The sequence below is a fragment of the Papilio xuthus genome, unplaced genomic scaffold (genome assembly GCF_000836235.2).
Source record: "Papilio xuthus unplaced genomic scaffold, Pxut_1.1 DF825017.1, whole genome shotgun sequence".
NCBI lineage: Eukaryota > Metazoa > Arthropoda > Insecta > Lepidoptera > Papilionidae > Papilio > Papilio xuthus.
This window is the reverse complement of record NW_013533632.1, coordinates 2,077,345-2,099,028: the sequence shown is the minus strand read 5'-3', so window position 1 is coordinate 2,099,028 and position 21,684 is coordinate 2,077,345. Positions and strand designations below refer to the sequence as shown.

Sequence of the window (21,684 nt, the reverse complement as noted above, 5' to 3'; positions counted from 1 at the left end):
ATAAACGGTTTAAAGAATTTCAAAATGAGAAAAATTAAAAAAGTAAAAACAAGATGCATTTCAACGGTATTATAAAAAATACACTTTATAAATATATTATGAACATCCAATGGATAATTCCGCTTCAAAGGGGCACAAAGAGCGCATGGATACGTTCTCAGGTTCAGAAAATTTTTCCCTTTGTATATTTTATTCCAGATCTTATTTTAGATATTAAATTCTCGTGTTACAATGTTAGTAACTATACTCCTCCGAAGCGGCTTGACCGATTTTTATGCAATTTTATATACATACTAGCTGTCGCCCGCGACTCCGTCCGCGTGGATATATAAATAAACTTAATATATAGATAAGTTATATAAAAAGCAGCTCTTGAAGGCATAAATTCGAAAAAAAGAATAATTAGTATCCGGTGTCCGTCTCCTGGCTCCAAGCTAGTCAAAAATTTTCAACCATATCGGTTAAGCCGTTCTTGAGTTATAAATGGTGTAACTAACACGACTTTCTTTTATATACATAAGATTCAGTAGGTCTGAATAGAATCGGCTACTATTTACTTTTTAATCCCCCGCGAATAAATTCGCGGCCAACTGCTAATAATATTATTCATCAACATTTTTATTCCAAAAAATAACCGATATAGGTTCTCTTTCTTTTTCAAACACCTTCTATATCATGTTACATATTGTGTTTGCGTATTACAAAAACTTGGCAGACATTTAAATCACCATTACATTAAAATTTGTATCAACTCTGTGAATTGGAATACGAGAGTATTTAAATAGAAAGAACCGGTCATGTGAATCATTTAATCAAATTAATAAACGGTTTTAAAATTTAATTTGAAGTACACGCGCTGGTGTTGTTTACCGTAACTATTAATCAAATATCAAACCTTCATATTACAATGCGTTGATGAAAATGATGCGATGTAAAATCTTACTAATATTATAAAATAGCTTTCGCTCGCGACTCCGTCCGCGTGGATATATAAAAAAAACTTAATTAGTGTAGCCTATGTGTTCTTCTAGACTATGTTCTATACGTATGCCAAATTTAATCGAGATCCGTTCAGCTGTTCTAGAGATATCTTCAAACACCCATCCATCCATTCACATTACATCCATCTAAACATTCGCATTTATAATATTCTTAAGTTAAATAAAAAGCAGCTCTTCAAGGCATAAATTTAAAAAAATGAATAAATAGTATCCTATGTTCGTCTCCTGGCTCTAAGCTACCTCCTCACCAATTTTCAACCATATCGGTAAAACCGTTCTTGAGCTATAAATAGTGTAACTAACACGACTTATATATATAAGATGCGAATGCTTAGATTGATGGATGGATGTTTGATTGAAGGTATCTCCGGAACGGCTGAACGGATCATGATGCAATTGAGCTTATATGTAGAACATAGTCAGGAAGAGCACATAGGCTACTAATTAAGATTTTTTTATTCACGCGCGAATGGATTCGCGGGCTACAACTAGTTATACCTAAATACGAATGTTTGGATAGATGTATTGATATTTGTTTAAAAGTATCTCCAGAACAGATTCAAGTATCTCACTGAAATTTGGCATATACTTAGAACATAGTCTGGAAGAACACATAAGCTACTAATTAAGCTTTTTATTTTAATTCCACACGTACAGAGTCGTGGGCGACTGCTAGTGTACTTTTTAGAAGCGTTTAAAACGAATATAAAATGTATTGTGCTATACACTTTTTCTATTAAACTTAGACTTAACTTCAATATATAAAAAAAAAGAAATGATTAATAATATGTTATGGCCATACAGAACATTTTTTTCTAGAATTAATCTAGATTGTCAAAGGTCCAAATGGTGTAATCAATTGACGTTGTAAGTAAAATCAATAACGCATGTTACACTAAAGTTTATGTTAGAAACTTTAAAGGGCAAGCAACAGTATTATACTAGTAATTAATTAAGTTCTCACATATTTTCTTCGCCGACTTAAACTTTGACACACTAGACTTGAAAAACAAACTAGAAACTCGCGTTAAGTAAATAGTGTACATTTTATTTAGTACTTTAGTGTCACAGGACAGTTATATCTAAAATAAAAAATTAGGTTATGAACATTCAAATTAATTTTTATTAAAAAATCTAAATCTCCGAGAAAAAAAAATAAAAATCGCTTAATGTGTCTGTGTGTGTGTGTGATGTCTTTGAAATTGATAGGACAATCTTATTTGAAAGGTGGATCAGATTTTTGTCGTTGTAAAAATGCATTTCGACTAAACGGGCATAGCTGTATCGCGCAAGCTGTCCATGCCCGCGGCATAACATCAACTATTGATAAAGTAGGGCGTTAGGGAGGCGATGTGCCCTAGGGCTAAGCCGAAGGCCCCAAGCGATATAGAACCCCACTGCCCTAACCCGAAATTAAAATGATTCACATCAATACAACTTTTCTTTAAGTGGATGTATTTATGATGTAAAAATGGTAAACATCGCCATTTAAAAACTTACAATTTTTTTTGCGAATTTATGTCAAATTACTTAATTTATTGCCAGTTCCTCTCACGAAAGTTATCTTACTGTGACATGTAAGTTTGCACTCCCAAAAATAACTTTACTAAATTATATTGTATCTAGCTGTCGCCCGCAACTTCGTCCGAGCGCGATTAAAAAAAAACTTAATAAGTAGCCCGTGTTCTTTCAGACTATGTTCTACATCCCTGCCAAATTTTATAAAGATCCATTGAGCCTTTCCAGAGATACCTTCAAAGAAATATCCATCCATTCATCTAAATATTTGCATTTATAATAAGTAAGATAATTCTCATTTTATTTGAATAACAGAGTTGAGTTGTTTGTGATACAGAAACATCGAAAAGCGAAATGTATTTCGTTAAATGAGCCGTTTCCGAGCGGACGTACGTTACTCTACGATTTTCATCGAAATTTTCGCATCAGAAGTGTTGCAGCGTGGCTTACGAGATAATCTTATAACCTGAACGTTAACGCATTCCTCGCTACCACGTATGAAAGTGAACTCGACAGTCGAGTGGGTAGTAAACGTGTTAACTAGAGTCTAACCGAAAACAATTATTTTTTAATTAATTCATGGAACAAAAAATATTCAAAAGTTAATAAAGAGGCGTAATATACCCGTACCTGAAATACAAACATTAGTGTTAGAGCATTTTGTTATTTTATTATTTATATGTAAGTGATTGCAAGCGAAAGTCCAAAAAGTTCAGTTGGTCTCATTGGCTCCATACAAGTTTTCGTTGCCCCAAAGGTATTGCCTACAGCGAACTATTAATCGAAATAATTTAATACTTTAGAATATATTATTTGTTTTTTTTTTACACTTATAACGGCGATAAAATATTCCTTAGGTCTTTTGTGAAAAAGAAATAAATGACAGTTGAAAACTATTAAGTTTTACATTCTAAAATATTTTTGGATTAATATTTGTACACTTGTACAATTAATTTACAATTGTAAAGCAATTTTACCGTTAATTCGATTACTAAATGTCACGAACATGGAACGTATTACACCGACACGCGTTAACTTCATATTTAAACCTGTGAATAATTAGCGCGGAAAGCTTAATAAATCAAAGTACCACATCAGAATGTCATCGAAAACGAACTATTTAATGAAGTGTCATTTGACGAGTGAGTGGACATTACAATTTCGGATGAGCGGCGATACGGAGCGCTTGAAATAACCGAGACGGAAATAATTAAATGTCAGAAGTCGAAACTGGACAATTCACAAACGAATTCGCTTACCAAATTCCAGATATCATTTCAAACAAACAAACAATCGTTCCTCTATCAGACCAAGATAGAACTATTGGCTTAGTGTAATTTGCAGAACTCAATAATCTGTTCTCTGTGACTTTACATTCCAATCTGTTTTGTCGGTTTTAACTAAACGGTTTATTCTATAATAATATAATACAGAACAAAGAAAAAAATTACTAATCAATTTTAATTATTATACGACTAATTAAAGTTAAGAATGTGTATATTAGAGGGAGTTTAAAGTAGCGCCAATGATCGAGAAATGAGAGGGGAGGAGTTAGTGTGGTTTGGATATTTTTTGCTACAAAGGTAGAAGACAAAAGAGTATAAATGGATCGCCAGAAGTAAAAAATATATTTGAATAATTTCACTGTAATAAAAAATTTGATAGTTATAAAACCGAAATATCATGAAATAATCCTTACATTTAAAAAGGCAAAAGAAGCCGAAAAAACGGTAAAATTTGTAACAGGAAATTAAAAATTGTAAGTCTTCATTCATTCCGCTACGGAAGTCTGTTGCTACGTGAACGCAAGGCCATTGAAAACTGTGTGTTACTAAACTTACTCTCTGTCGTTGCCAACTGAAAAAAAAAACCAGAACGTGTTCCTTACGGATTCTGTTATTCACTTACTAGGACTTCAGGATCATTAACTGTTCTTTAAACAATTTTTTCACTGGTTTAAAAAAAAACATAACTCACAATCGGTGTGGTTTAACTGTGTTGTACGTACTCCCATTAGAATAAAAAAACAGGCTAAGATAAATAATATTTTTTTTGAGTCTATCATTTAAAGCCGAAAGATTTATTTCAATCTCTCTTCTCTTTTAATACAATTTTTATCTAACTTCGTCATTTCATTCAGTCTCCATTATTTCACTTTTCAGATACATTAAAAAATTATTCGAATTGTTTACAATTGGGCAACATTCCTAAGATCTTATCTTATATAAAAGAAAGTCGTGTTTGTTACACTATTTATAACTCAAGAACGGCTTTACCGATATGGCTGAAAATTTGTGAGGAGGTTGCTTAGAGCGGGAGACGGACATAGGATACAATTTAATCATTTTTTTTTATTTTTAGTTTTTTTTATACATCCACGCGGAAGGAGTCGCGGGCGACAGCTAGTATTTATTAAAATGTGGAATATTAAATAATTCAGTATTTTATCGAATCCTTCCGTCTCGTTGCGATATGGAGTTCAATATTTGATCGTTAGGATTACAAATTTGAAGAGACAGAGTTAGTTAGAAATTATTTGGCTTAGACGAGTTAGTGGCTAAGTCCAAATTTACCTGAAATATAATATTTGTATAAGGAATACAAATTAACACACTATTTGATGTACATTCGCTTTTGAAAGTTATAGCTCAAGACTTGTATGAGAGCATAATTGTTATCTCTGATTTAAGAGACTTACGTTGTTGTAATGCAATTGTTTTGATAGTGGAAACTCGTCGTTATACAAACTGAATAAACAATGAAATATTTGAGATATGCCATAACGGATAGGTCCGAGTTAGTATGTCTCGACCGGGGAGCGCGCCACTTCGCTCGGGGCTAGTAATTACAATTCGTATGGGAGAACCAACGCGCTGGCGGGGACGCCGTCGGCTACCAGGCGCCTTTGTATCGCTCTAAAAAAAACCGACCCTACAAATAGAAAGAAAACAACGCGCACTCACAATGACGTCGACTTTACACGCATTAACTTCAATGTTTTTATAAGAAGCTCGTTAAAATCGTAAATTTATTTAAAATTTTTGTTAATTTTTAATACTTAGCTGTGTTCTAAGTTGTTCATCTAATAACGACTTTTATTTTATGTTAAAAATAAAATAAAAAAAACGACAAGACATAATTGCAAATAGTTTTTAATTTTATTTTATTCGGAATAATATCCATTTTTCTTTGTTATAAACTTATAAGAAAATGAAAATGAATTGTGATTTAAGAACAAAGTGCAGCATCAAGTATAATGACAGGCTTGTCTTATTTGCATAGGGCGTTTATCTGATGAAGCGAACGACAATGATGGACGATAATCTACATAATCGAACGCATACATTATATATCATGTTAATTTATACATAAGAAAAATATCACCAAAGTAGAAAGCATTGTTTCGAGACTTAATTAATTCACCTTTAGCTATTGGTGCTATTTTAATTTGTAGTCTATCGATCGTATAGTCTTGTGACTGCGTAGTCGCCGCCGCCATGCCGACGACGACGCTGTCAACCAAACGCAATCAACCCGTGCAAGTGAAAATGACATGTCGTTTTGATGTCTTTATCACGCTCAAACAGCGACGTCTAGGCGGCGACGGGTGAACACCGCGGCGACCGAGTGGCGAGACGGTACGATGGAAGTCGAATGTACAGATGCGCGTTAACCTTAGGACTAAGATTATTATTTTAAACTTATGAGCCAAAACAAGTTACTCACGACTAGATGTTTCATACTTTTGTGATCTCTGGCATCTTTCTTGGAATTATCATATTTCAATGTTTTACTATCTCCAATAACTTTTTATTCAATGTCCTTCTTCGTATTTATTGCATCAAAAATATTTAATTCCGTTCTCCGAAACAATATTTATCAATTGGAGGAGGAATGAGAAGTTTCGACGGAAAACTTTTGCATTTCATCGCCACGAAATTTAGCGAAGAATTCTGAATTGAATAATCTGTACATTTTAGTAAAATTGAAGTTTCTGTATGCAATATCGAAAATGAAAATCATATTTTATTCACATAATGTATTTGCGTGGCTGATGACGAAAAACCAATTCTTTGAATTTTTGCCTGTCTGTCTGCAAGGTCGCTTTCGTTCCTTGTAACCCTCAGTACGGCTGGTCTGAATTTGGCGGGACTTCGACGGGAAGATAGCGGATGCATGCGGGCACACACAGGCTATCTTTTTTTCGGTTCTGACCGGCGTTCTCGCCGCCGTTCTCGGGCGACCAGCTACCAGAGTAAAATAAGTTTACAACCGCTAGATCCCGATTTTTAATGCTGTTTCTCTAATATACGAGTACATTGCTTGAGGACATCTTTGTTATGAGTAGAAAAATATTTTTTTAATTTTATTTTCACTTCATCCTTAATTAATTACATTAACATTTCAAGTAAAATGTCTTTGTGGCTGTGTTTCATACATATATTTCGACATTGGATATTTAGAGTTAAAAATGCATGCGTTAATTCGCTTGCATAGAAATAAGTAATAATATGATTACAATTAAAAAGAAAAAAAACTAATAAACAAGGCATGCTGTGTTCGGTATTTTTAATCTGCCGGGATTTTGGTCACCATTGTTTCAACTTTCCCGCTATATGTGACATTGATTATATTAAAAGGGATGAGAGTATACCAGGAAGAAGGGCAAGCGCACGCTATTGAATTTGATCAACGTGCGTTAAGCCTCGGCCGTCAGATGCCAAGAACAATCAATTTCCCGAGATTTTGTCAGTACCTGTTGTCTGACGTACGGTTAATTAATTTTGTTCAAACTATGCTTGTAACATTGATAAAATTTTAATAAATGAAATCCTTTAATGATAATTTTGTCTGAAAAAGAGTGGCCTTTAAAAGCACGTATTTAAGTAATTAATTTATTGATTCTTAGTAGTAGCTTTTATGGTGAATAAATTACCTCTTGACCACAATATCATCTAATGTTATGTGGGGTTGTGGTCGAAATATATTTGTGATAGTATAGCGTATACCATCTGCCCGACAGTGACATACTATGTTTAAGCTTATACTTTGATTGCGTCATACATGTCCAGAATTAATGATGCCGTTAACTGGTACCAATCCTTCGGTGCGCACTCAAGAACCATTGTTCGAATCGCTTCGTGATTTTAGTTTTATTTATTATATAAAATTCTGAAGTTATTTTATATCGAAGCTTAACCAGTATTCAATTTGATATTTTTGAAAGTATAATATAATAGCTTATTATGATTGCTAGATGTCGCCTGCGACGTCTGCGCGAAATTAAAAGAACTAAATTAAAAATGTAAGAACACATAGTCGACGTGTTCTTACGGGTTATGTTCTAGCACTAAGCACAATGCATTCATACATTCGTATAATATTAGTAAGATAGCAGTTCTAACTTATTTGTAAAAGTAACTGTTTGCTTAAATAGTTAATTAAGATTTACGTTTCTTAGGAATTGGAGACATTGGCTGTCACATACACATTGTGAAAAACATGAGAAATACTAATTAATGTAATTTTGATTGCAAAAGGCGGCGACCGGAAAGCGTTTAACCGGACGTTACTTTGTTAGGTACCCAACAACATCCGCTACAATGGAATTATAGATGGCTCTTATGTCATAAAGGAAAATAGGTTAAATATAAGAGATGGATATAGGATTTATGTTGACGTATTCGAAACTAGAAAATCTAGGGACGTGAAATTTTACACAGATTTTTTCTCTTTTATCAATTTCAACCGAAATGGAATCGGTGTAGTACTAGTGAACTCACCGATACTGTTGTTAATCTTTAAAATCGGATGAACCGACAGTTGGTGGTACATTAAAAAGAATAAAAATCTGATCGAATCGTCCAATATTAGATTTCAAAACAACCTTGCGAGGGAAGTTTTAAGCTAAATAAAAAGCCTGAGCGTGTTTCGAAACAAATTTGATTATTCATTTTTTGCATCACTGAGCTGGCGTTCATGATTTTAATTTATGCCGTGTTGTGATGTAAATCTGAAAGACATTTTTATTTACGGTACAGAATGATGGTATGAGATGTATTGAGTCACCGGTGCCTTGGGCCAAGTCTCCGTAGGCGCACCTCGCCTCTCATCCACGACATATGCCCTGGGCGATTCTTACTTGGGCAAGGGAAACAAAAATGATTTATGCTTCCATTGGTATAATAACATCGTGTTGTCTGAACGATGTATACATATGTAAAATTTAAAAACTCATTTAAATTGGGTTCGTAATACTAACAGGGATTCTAGATTGAGGTTTAAATGAAAATAAAAATATTTAAAGGGCCTTGAATAAAAAACTAAATAATTGAACCATCTCTATAGATTGTTAATTTGAAAACTAACAAATGAAGACTACTCTTCAACTTTTATATCCCTCAACCTATACTGACTCTATTTTTTCAATACACTGATACTTAAAAAGCGTTTCTAGCTACGGAAAATATTTCATATATTTACTTTCAAAATATTGTTGAAACGAGAATTATTAATACGCATTTTATTTAAAGTTTTATTTACGTTAGAATTCAAACGTTTTAACGCAAATACACATGCACCTACTTTTACCTCGAACTATTTCAATAATGTAAAAGTAAACTCATATGCTACGTTTGCGCTGTGTTAAAATATTTGTATGATGTTCGTAAAGGTAACATTGCCGACCGGACAGCGTCTGTATTTGTTTGTCAGAAAATTTGTAACTGCGATCATTTTTGTATAAAGCAATGTGAATTTAAAGTTATGATTTGAGTTGAGAAGTTATTTTATCTATATTTAATTAGATTTTTGATTAAATTAAAAGCGGCCGCTAGAGTCTTGATAAAAAAGTTCTCAAACTTTATTTGGATAGTGGTTAGCTATGTGCTATGCGCTACTACGTCCAACTTTACATCACACTGATATTAAAAATTGTGTTTATGTAGCGTCTTTTGCGAATGCCGAGCCGACGTTAAGTATGAATTGTGTTGTACATTTCGACAGTACTCAAAGTAGACTGTTTAAGGATAATGGGATCATAATTACTCGTTAGCGTTAACTATAACAATAATAATATAAACGCGAAATTCCACTCGGATGGAGTCGCGGGTGACAAGTAGCATGTTATACTTTGACGGCTGATGCGACACTCTTTGTCTTACTTAATTTACAATACAATATTACAATAAAACTTTTGTAAATGACTGTACACATAGAAATTAAAGCTGTCAAACGGGAACTCGTTTTTCCATGTGTTCGACCGATCGGCCCAACGGGAAACTCTTGACGCGAAAATTCTATTAATCGGTGAATATGGATTGTTGGAACACAAGTTAAAATTCGCCTTGCGAATATTGTTATTAAAGTATGTTAGTGAAAAGCCTGAAGTGTGTCGCTCGCATAGTATCGGAGCGTATTGTGTTGCATTCCATAGCTCTGCATCGCGTTGAATCGCATCGCTCACCTATAAAACTAAACAGTTCAAGCACGCCACAAATACACACAAATATCCGTATGGAATTTCAAAATTACTATTTCGCCTCTCAAATATATTCAATTGCTATTCCCTTAATTTGGTACTAGATTGAATATGACCTGAACTGTGCAAATATTTCGCATAATATCAGAATCAAACAAATATTTATTCGATACGATTTATGAGTTATGTTATGCGAAAAAAAAATAGTAATAGCTCAACTATGAAAAATGTTATTGGAAAGGCTTCAATGATATCGCCTTTATTACGTTTAAAATATTTTTATTAAGAATGCCTTTCGTGGACAATATAGAAAATATTAATTTTATAACATGTAAGACGTAATATCCCGATTATTTTTCTTCAAAGGATCAACAATTGTTGATAAAATCACTCCTTCATGAATCAATCTTATGGTGAAGGAAAACATCGTGATGCAACCTGCACATATGTGTGAAGAAATTCAATGATATGTGTGAAGTCAACCAACCCGCACTTGGCCAGCGTGGTTGACTATGACCTAGTCAATCCTAACTTAGGTTAGGCTCCGAGCCCCTCAGTTGGGACGTATAGTGAGCTGATGATGAGAAAATCACTGGCATACTCAAAGTTGTGTCTTCCTCCTATAGTCTCCAGTAACGACTCAAAATAGATTTCCGAAACCAAAAACATACTAGATGTTGCCGTTGACTGTCCGCGCGGAATAAAAAAAAACTTAATTAGTAACCTATGTATTCTACCAGGCTATGTTCTATATCTGAGCCAAATTTCAGCGAGATATCTTCTTACATCATCCATCCATCCTTGTATACATCTAATCAGTCAGACCAATAAACAAGTTTTTTTTAATTTGGTCAAGTCGGTTATAGACAATTATAAAAATTACATATATGTCTAAGTCTTTTTGACAGCTGATTTAAAATACGCACAAGCATATGCGTTAAATTTTAGTATTCAGTTTTGTGTATACTTTGTACGTATACTGTTGAGGAGCGGGCTAACAGCCGTCGGCATATTTATAATGAAACCAGACAGGTATGAGGTACCCTGAGGCGTCATGTCGCCCCCAGAGGTTTCCCTCACTACTGTATTTATGAGTGATTCCTTCATATTGTCAAGATGTTGGAGAGACAAAATTTTAATGAATACGACTGTATGATTTGTGACATTCATAATGTATAGACAGGACAACACGAACATGTAATCCATGACATTACTATTAATAATTATAGATAGATACGAACATATAATATTAAACAAGAGTCATGCATGTGATAAATTCATATGTCCACTCTAGAAATAGTTAATTTTAATCTCTTTGATAAAATTTTAATGGCTTGCGTCCCCTATATGGGTTTTACTCTGTTGCTATATTGAAAGTTCATTCTTTGAAGCCGCTTAGTTGTAATAGAACGGTCATACACGTTCTGTGGCAGCCGCTACCGCATTTCAACTTACAGACAAATTGCCTTGTTCTTTGTAGCGAGTTAATCTCCACGTCCTTTTTACAAATGACATATTAATGTCCTGTCTATAGTAAAAAAACATTTTGATCGATTAAAAAAAACTTGTATTTTTACTACGATATATGTTTAGAGGCGTACGAAATAATCAAACGAATATAGCTATACGTAGACAGCTTTATATACGTACTGTCGCCCGCGTCTCCGTCCGCTCGGTATTGAAAAAAAAAACTTCATTATTAATCTTTAACCTATGTGTTCTCCAGACTATGTTCTATACATGTATGCCAAATTTTATGGACATTGGGTCGTTCAGCAGATACCTTCTAACAAATGTTTCGACATTAGAAACTCACAGTTAAATCTTAACAAACATACGAACTGTGCGAGTTTAGTGAGTTATCTACAAGTTGGAAACATAAATTAAGCTAAAGACATTGTCTGGCAGGATGTATAACATTCGATATTGTTTGATTTCATATTAGATTTTCATAATGTTTGACAAATAAGTTTTATGGATTATTGCTTTGTATTTTTATAAGCAACGCGCCTCGAATTCGCTCGGATTGAAATAAAAATCCTTTATTGAAAGTTGTACCAAATTATATTTACATAGTTACGATTAGTAGTTTCGGAGTTTACCTCGGAGATAATAAAAACATTATTATCAACTCCATGTCCTTGTTCACATCATGATGGGTTTTTGAACCACGTTTTCATCACCATACATCATACATACATGTTTCATTATATATATATTTTTCCCTTCGTTTCATGCATGTTCTTCTAATATTAAAAATTGTAACACGAGATATTTTCTTATTCCATAATGATCGTAGGGGAAGTGGTTTACACAGAGAAGGGGACGCATAGAAAGGGGAAATATCTTTTTTTTGTGCGTCCCCTTCTCTGTTGACTGGGTGTAGGAAACGTAGCTGCTATTGTGGATGTCTGTAGTTAGCGATCGCTTTCCAATTTTTACAAATTAAGGTGGCCGCTCGTTCGTTTGCCATTTTATTATATAAAGATAAATTATATATAATACATACTAGCGGTCACCCACGACTCAAATCCTACTCCCGCGAAATTAGAAAAAATATTATTAGTAGCCTTTTGGTTCTTTTAGAGTATTTACGTCTATGACAAATTTCAGCGACATCCATGCTGTTCTAGATATACCTTCTAAAAAACATCCATCCATACATCCAAACATTCGCATTTAACATTAATAAGGTAAGGTTTGCATAAGTCCAGTCGCGAAATGATTATCATTGTTGGTATTTTAAAATTGCATTGAGTTTCCACCCTCGTAACAATTTCATAACAATAGTATTGTCTCACTCATTCCCTTAAATTAAGAGAGAGATACCAATATGTTATAACAAAGATGTAACGGTAATTGAAATACACGGATATAGTTTGTTGCATTGACAGTAAACATTAATTGGCAGTAATTGGTATTCGTACACAAGGGATGATGTTGTATATATTAAGTATGGTATGCTGGATTTGGCATGTCAAGGGTGACGTTAATTGTATCAAAGCGATAGATAGGACAGATATTAATCTAGGCAAATCACAAGATGTAATCTATAACAGATTCTGGTACAGTAACCAAAGGAGTATAATACCAAACTTGTGATATTGATACCAAATTGTTTCTTCCCGAACTATTTTAAAAGTTACACTCATGTCGTTGTTAGGTTCCCGTACCACGAAAGGAAAACGGAACCCTTATAGGATCACTTTGTTGTCTGTCCGTCTATCTGTCTCTTTTTTTAGATTATTTTATATTCTACTTATTACTTCCAACAAAATAAAGTAGTTTTAGAACACATCTAGTATAGTAAATGGTCAGGATTACAAAAATGATGTAAGAGCAGTATTAACTTTGCTAGTCGCGTTCTCTCCCACCACGCCTTCACTACATTTGAACGCTTTTGTAAAATTTAATTACATACTTGATAATGTGCAAATAGCATTTCCAAATATATCGTAGTATTACTGTTAATGTTTAGTTAAAAAGATTGGACAATTCCAAATTAAATGACAATGTACAATAGCGCCCCCACCTACTAATATAATTCGAATTTATCTCAATTTATACGTCTTGGTAATCTGATCATTTTTTACTGTGACGTCATTTGTCGTATGTGTTCGGGCTATTTGAATTTTTGTAGCTTTTAAAAAAATTGGTTTCTTTTTTTTTTCAAAAATCAATCTCACGTCTGTTACTGGGTGGGAACACAGACCCCTATAGACTTGTGCATCCTTGTAAATAAAACATTAAATTTTTAAGTAATTAAGAATCAATCAAAATATTTGGATGAATGGATGTTTATCTGAAGGTATCTCCAGAACAGCTACATGGATCTTGCTGAAATTTGTCATAGATGTAGAACATAGTCTGGAAGGACATGTAGGCTACTTATTAAGTTTTTTTTATTTAGCGCAAATCGCAGATCGATGACGACAGCTAGTGTTATAATATTTTGTACACCTTTACATATATTCTATTATATTTCAGCTCAACTTTCCAAAGCATTGGCACAGCCTGAATCGCTGTGTCCATCTGCGTAGCTCCTATCTCCTAAACGAAAGGCCGACTTTGTTCGGCCAACTTCCTTTGGTGGGTAGTTATAACTTTGTGTAGATTTACTTATAGAAATAAATTATTTTATTGTTAATTAATTTAATTAATTTTTATTATTTAATATTTTAGGTAACTACGGCGGACCAACAGGCATTAGCCTTGAAATACCTATCCTACAATTTGTATAGGCGTTGCAAACAAGTACGTTACATAGTAATAATATTCTATATCCTGTACTCAACAGTTTGTTTACTTTTAATTATATGTTAACGATCTTTTATCCTTTATGCTATTACAAAACTTTGTAACAAGCCTGTAATATTGTTTATTTCAATAGTGGTAGAGCTCGCTTTAACATCTTCGCACGAATTGTTCCGCCTCGCCCGGTGAAATACCACGACCACACAGAAGACAGGCGTCCAGTGGAAGCAATTCCGCGTTTCGTCTGATGAGTGTGCGCCGTAGTATTTCATTCTTTCCCTTCCCACTCTTTTTCTTATAAGGAAAGGATGGGAAGTGGAAGTGGACTTTCCGGATGAGTGGATGCATGGGATGGGAAAATATTTACTTTCTGTGCATCCTCTCCTCCGTCAATTAAAGGTAGGCAACGCTCGTTTGCCACCTTATGATATATAAAAATAATATTAATATCACAGTTCCTTAGTAGTTAATGTGTTAGTAAAATTGCAAATTAAAATATTATTTATTTCAGGAGATGGAAAGTAACGCATTGTTACCAATCCGTGGAATGCCGGAGCCTTTCGAGGATAAACCCTTTAACTACATGCCAAGGGTCGCATCCACCTCGCCCTTCAAGGCTCCGGTCCATATTGACGTTGGAGGTGTGATTTACACCTCCTCTTTGGAGACGCTGACTAAGTAAGAAATATTATTTAATCATTAATCATTCATATTCTGCAAATGCACATAGAAAATAGTAGTTACTGTTTAAAAGAAACAGCAAAATCAATAAATAAACAACAAACATATTTTTTTAAAACGATAAATTTTATTTGTTTGATTAATTTTGTTATTTTTTTTTATAAAAGCATTCCAGCTTTCACTCTATTATAAAAGGGTTCGGGACAACAATGTATTTTACAACCATTTGATTTCGGCGGCAGTTCACTTGTGAATCAGTATAACTACAATATTTTACGCTTCGTAATAATGAAATTCCAATGTTGAAATATTTGTATTATAAAGAAATGTTTATTCTATTTTACAAAGATAATGAGAGAGATGTCTAATTGTTTTAATACAAGAATTTACAGTTGAGACGTTGATTATTTCTGACTAGCTGACACCCGTGACTCCGTCCGCGCGGAATTAGAAAAAAGATAACCATTAATTCGACGAAATTTTTGGTAGCAAAAAAAATTATTTTTTTTAGTAATGTCTACTTACGTAATTTAGTAGTTTTTTTATTAGTTGTTCGTCACACTGGACACCATCGAATTAAGGGTTAATTAGTAGCCTATGTGTCTCTACACCTATGAAAAATTCAGCGAAATCAATACATCTAAATATTCGCATTTATAATATTAGTAAGATTTAAAATCATGTAAACTCATCACGAAACAAATGAATAGAACTCATTAACCAGAATCAGAATTATATTTGCCACATCTTGCTTGCATTTAATTATAAGGTCTTACTAAAACTTAGAGTCGTGTGACATGGTGGATGTACATTTTTGTTTGCTTTGAATGTAGCCGTCGTTGAGTCATGCAAAATGGCCACGCATAGCATTTAAATAAGCTAGTTCATTTTTTGCTTAGAATATCTAGTAAAGAAAATTATTTGCATTTAAAAAACATGTTATTTTTTTTAATACGTATAATTCTAGGGAATTTTAGAAAAGTTTTAATTTTTAGAGTTAGCCAATAATTACTTCATGTCATTATCAAACTTTAGTTTTTTTTTTAAAAGATGGTCAGAATTTTACTGAAGGAAATCTTTTCTTTAAATCACAATCTCCCCACCCGTATTCACATTTTTTAACAAACATTTTTTTTATTTTAAAATTTAAAATATGAATATTAATTTATTTTAGAATTAATTTCGAATTAATTTTATTTAGTTAATTAATTATTATCATTATTTAGTTTATTTCATTGTACATAAAATATATTGCGTTAAATTAAATGATAATGCGTTAACAATGATAGTATTACTATTAATCGGATTAAACTATGAGTTGTATGTAATTATCAGAATTATTGTACGTATCATTGTACATATATTGAAATATAGTCCCTCATTTTAATGCGACCATCTTTTTATTACGTGACATACGTTCATTCTTTTATCTCAATTATTTTAATCCTTCAGGCTATCATTGTTCGAGCGAATTATCAATAATTTATATATAAAATAGAAACCCGGAGTGAAGTTTACTTTGGTTATATTTATTCACAAATATGCTTTGCATACACCGGTCTTTTGTTCGAAATTTGAATTGTATTTTATGCGTTCGCGTTTAATTATAGGAAATTATGTAATTATTTCAATAATTATAGGAAACTGGAAATAATTAATGCCAAAAGTACATATTAATTAAAAATTATTTAACCATGTTACGAAAAATAGGTCTTTTACATTTAATTTTATAAAGTTTGTGACATGAATATTGAGGGTTATCATAGTAGATTTAAATATGATTTAAGGTTTAAAGTTAATGAAAATATTGCTTTTGTTTTTTTTTTGTTTTCGAGGTAGGTAGAGTAGGCCGGATATTTATGTTCGTGGCCTCGAGTGAGTTGATTAAAAGAACGTTGTATCGAAGCGCGGGGGCGTCGCTCCGGCCGCGACGCCTCTGGCCAGGCCCGCGGCACTGCGGCCACCGACACATAGCTTATTTAGACCCCTTTTCCACAAGCGCGAACGGACGCGCGACTCTGGCTGCGTGACTTTAGGAGTCACGAATCGTACGTACTTGCACGCGGGTAAAATCACGTAATTAGTTGCACTAGTGGAAAAAGTGCCGTTAACTCTTTGCTACGCTGTACGCACGCTGATTATCGAACTGTTATGACGAACCCTAAAGTTATTATCGCACTAGGTTTTACCCGCGGGTACGCTTATGTTAGTTAATTTTTTAAATAAAAATTTCTTTTAAAAAAGGGTAGGTCCTTTTGCTACCTTTTGTAAAATTGACTTCGAAAGAAATCAAATCGGTAAAACGAATACTTGATTTCTTTGGTTTGATCATAAGTTTCAAAATTTTGCTTTGGATAGGCGACAACTGCAAAGTTTGCATTAAGTTTTTCCTAAACACAGACAGAACTGAAGGCTGAACGTGCGACTATTTCGCCTGCGGCTTCGCCCCAGGACTGACTTTATGAATAATATGAATTTTGTCGTGAAACATAGCGCATTACGGTCCACAATCTTTGTACCTAGCCATTGCTTTTGCTTTGTCCGTAGATTGTCGTATACATAAATGAACGTGATTACCTACTATGCGTTGCAAAAATAATTTGAAAAAGTTAATTTTATTTTATCTAAATTGGGGATAGGGATTAAAAATAATTGTAAATGTACATATAATATATTTGTCATTCAAATTTGAAATGCATTTCGTTAAAATACGAATTCCAATTTTTTGTACTTTTTCTCACACAATGACGTAACATTATAGCATTATTTTCATGATCAGCTCACTATACGTCCCCACCGAGGGGCTCGGAGCCTACCCTAAGTTAAGGGTGACTAGGCCATAGTGAACCACGCTGGTCAAGTGCGGGTTGACTTCACACATATCTTTAAATTTCATCTCAGATACGTGCAGGTTGCATCACGATATTTTCCTTCACCGTAAGAACGTCGGATAAATAATTTACGAAAGCATTATTTTACGAAATTATATATACAATATAAATGACACAGTAAATTGCAACCCTTCGTTCATTTCATTTCAAATAAAAATAGTTGAATTTTAAATAATCCTGCTTTATGGTTTCAGGTATCCGGAGTCGAAGCTGGGAAGGATGTTCTCCGGTGAGGTGCCGATTGTGCTGGACACCCTGAAGCAGCACTACTTCATTGATCGTGATGGCGGAATGTTCCGTCACATTCTCAACTTCTTGCGCAACCAAAAGTTGCTCCTCCCCGAGGATTTCCAGTACACTGACCTGCTGATGCAAGAAGCGCAATTCTTCGAACTAAACTGTGAGTTATCATTATCATCAACCTGCCCTTATCCAATTATTCCAACTCTTACGCATATCCTCTTTGTAACAATCCATCCATACACTTGGTCTTCCTCTATCTTTATGTTCTTACTCTTTTGTGTATGTGATTATCATCCCTCCGAATACCATGTTTAAACCACGCTAACCTTTTGCTCCGGAATTTCTCGTTTAATGGTGCTACTTTCTAACTTCCTCTAATATACACAAACAACTTGCTATTTATTTGCTTAGGCACTCAGATATTTAGGTCTTTTGAGTGGTAACAGTTAGGACTTAGGAAGTTGTACTTGAAAATAAAAATATTAAAGTTCACGTTCATTTCAAAACTTATTTTTTTTAAACAATTGTTTTGTCAGATATTGAAAATATGACTAGTTAGATTAAAGGTGAATGTTAAAAGCATTTATTAAATTTTCAATTTTACAGTATGATTATTTTTCTAGCTTTAAAATAATCAAAACTGTTTCAAGGGTTACAGGTATGGCCACCTATGGGTTATTTTCGTAACTATTAAAAATTCCCTTCAATGCTGTTTCTAGCTTAAGTGCCATCTAGCGGTTGATGATGAAAAAAGTTAAGTTTCAAAAATGCATTTGTATAATAATACTACGTGATTGAGTTTTATTCCTACTATAAAACTGTTGATTTAAAACGAGCTTGACATTTCGAGGAAATTCTTTAAATGATTATCCTAAAATGTAATAAAATTTTCTCTTTGTTAGAAAAAAAATGTTTACTTTACAGTGATTTTTAATTTAATTTCAGACATGATCATGGCGCTCACTCATTACAAGCAGCAAAAGGAGGAAGCCCAGCAGCATGTGGATGTGGGCAACAACGAAGCAATTGACATGACGTCCCATGACTACATGCAACACAGCATCTGGAATCGTTGCCAACACGATGTGAGACCAATTTACATGACGTTTTCGACATTTTAGAATTTCAGTAACATATCTCGAGCCATCAGACGAATATCCACCAAACACCTTTAAAGAGGGTTCTTGGGTTAGGTTCATTTTTAAGACGATAGAAATACTACGAAAGTTAATTAAACCAAAGAAAATATGTCTTGTCATTTACAAAGTTTACATATCAGATTAAATTTATTTAAAGCTTGGGCTTGAGTCGAAAAACAATAATTGATACCATATAGTAGTAAGGAAAACGCTGAAATCCTCATCATGAAGGTTTTTCAAATGAAAGCTAGATGGCGTTGTTTTAAATATACACTTATTATGTTAAAGACTTTGGACATAAAATGTAGAAATTTTTGGTATTTTATATGATTGAGATATATAAACTCATAAATGTATATAAATATATTTGTTTTGATTTCAGGGATATTAAATTCATCGCCACAGTAGTTCGCCAACACGGAAATGCTTGAAGCTTTCGTGAATTTGCTTAAATAAAATAGTAGTGAGTAGTAAAATTGTTCCGCAAAGTTAAAATTATTCATGTTTAAATTATTACTTATTGTTAAATTTCTGGATTAGTTATATTTAATAATTTTAATATGTATTTTAAAAACATTCCGTTATTAATTATGATCTCAAATATTATAAAACTGATTATTTTAACATTTATGTTTCTAGTTTTCCGATCGTACTGCGATCGTTCCTGTTTTTCAAAAAGATAGGATTATTTTACTTTAACTTTACTTTAATGATTACAATTATTTAATGTCGATTATATAGTTTTAGTGCTGTTTTTGTTTCGAAATAATAAAGAACGCTGTAAAAATAATTGTGTTTTAATAATTATGTGTATTGATGATAATATTGTTCTAAGTTGTTTTATTAATAAATTTATATTTACTTCTTTTGTATCATAACAGTGTTGAGAAATTTCCAGTTTACATCTTTTTTGACATACTGAATAATGTTAACTACGCTAGGAATGTTAATTGTAAGGAGAAATTGCAACAGATGGCGTTAGTAGTCGTATAAATTGTCAAAACGACGATCAAAATCCAGTTCATGTTTCAGACATCTATAAAGTATAAAAAATTAACCGAGAGAACATTTAATATCATACTTTAAATCATTTTTGTTTCGGTCCACGCATATATTTCTAAAATTAAGCATCAATCTTATAAGTATCGGTGATAATTAACATTGGCAGAAAGTTTAAAAATAAAACTTTATATTACATCAAAGTAGAGTTTTATCAACAAGTAAAAACTATTTTTTTAAATAAAATCAATTACTGAAATGAATATATGTATAATATATAACCACAAGTACAAGAAATTAACAAAATTACTGAGTTCCCACTATTGAAAAACATCGTTATTCCATTTTTTATGAAAAAAAAAATGACCGTATATTTGTGCATGTGTTTTTGCAATGGAAACTCACGGTTGTGAAGAAAACATTGCATCCGATCTATTCATTCGTGAGTTGGATCGTTGCATGAACCATTAAATGCGACTTACAAACGAAATTATTAATTTCAAATTTACCAATTTCGTTTGTAATCACAGGTACAATGATATGGACCATAATACACAATATATTTTGTACTTTTGCTGGTTGACCTACTATTATTTGAATACCATTTTGACGTCAAATTTTATGAACTGTTTCTATGTTTTTTATCGTTTCCTAACAACCTTTAATGTTTATTGTAAGTACCAATTTATTTTATATTACCCCACTTATCACACAGTCTTGTTTAACATAGAACAGGTTGTTCGCACTTTATTAAATTGACTTATATTTATCAGACAGTTAACAAGTCTTCTAGAATCTCTGTCAGTGAGTGAAATATCGTTGAAAACATACTTTACACATTACACTAAATTTAAAAAGAACTTACTTTACCACCCATCATCATCTAAATCATTGATTATACTTAAAAGCTTATATGCGGGTGTTAGGCGGGACGCGAACTCCCGACCTTTCACTTCTCAGGCGGTATCCTAAACCATTAGGCTACAGAGGATTAGAGTATTTCGGTTTTTTTTTTCGCCTATAGATGAACGACTGAACGGCCACAGAATGATGCAGTTAAGGTAGGTCAGTACACATAACAAAATAAGCCGACGATCTAAAGAGCTGGTATGGATATAGTGCGATAGAACATTTGGAAAAGATAATCAGTACACAGTTCGAGCTAAAGTTTATCTTTTGGCTTGTTAAGCAATGATGCGATGAAAATTATTTACAATTAATAAAGTTTTATAATTAAAAGAATAAAAAAATATAATAAGTTTTACTTTAAGTGTAACTCATATTTTTTAATCTACTGCTACGCAGATAACTAATGAATTCCTAGTATAATATAAAAAAAAACCTAATAACTTTTTGTTTCAACGAATCAATACTCAAACTTTTGTAAAAGGCTACCCCTAGTGTTAACCATTTATTTTAAATTTGGAATCTGATGATAAAGTTGCGGAAATAATTTGAATTTACATTTCATTATTAAC

The 21,684-nt window shown here is 32.9% G+C and overlaps 1 protein-coding gene across 1 annotated transcript in view; it reads left to right on the top strand.

The window, feature by feature from the left end:
* The window catches only part of twz (BTB/POZ domain-containing protein twz), a 31,038-nt gene extending 11,335 nt beyond the window's left edge, over positions 1-19,703 (top strand). The window contains exons 2-7 of the mRNA XM_013323693.1: positions 13,987-14,088; positions 14,182-14,253; positions 14,765-14,931; positions 18,020-18,225; positions 19,014-19,153; positions 19,590-19,703. Coding sequence (XP_013179147.1) covers positions 14,768-14,931; positions 18,020-18,225; positions 19,014-19,153; positions 19,590-19,598 — 519 coding nt within the window. The 5' untranslated portion in view covers positions 13,987-14,088; positions 14,182-14,253; positions 14,765-14,767 and the 3' untranslated portion in view covers positions 19,599-19,703. The remainder of the gene's footprint in view (positions 1-13,986; positions 14,089-14,181; positions 14,254-14,764; positions 14,932-18,019; positions 18,226-19,013; positions 19,154-19,589) is intronic.
* Positions 19,704-21,684: the final 1,981 nt, after the last annotated feature.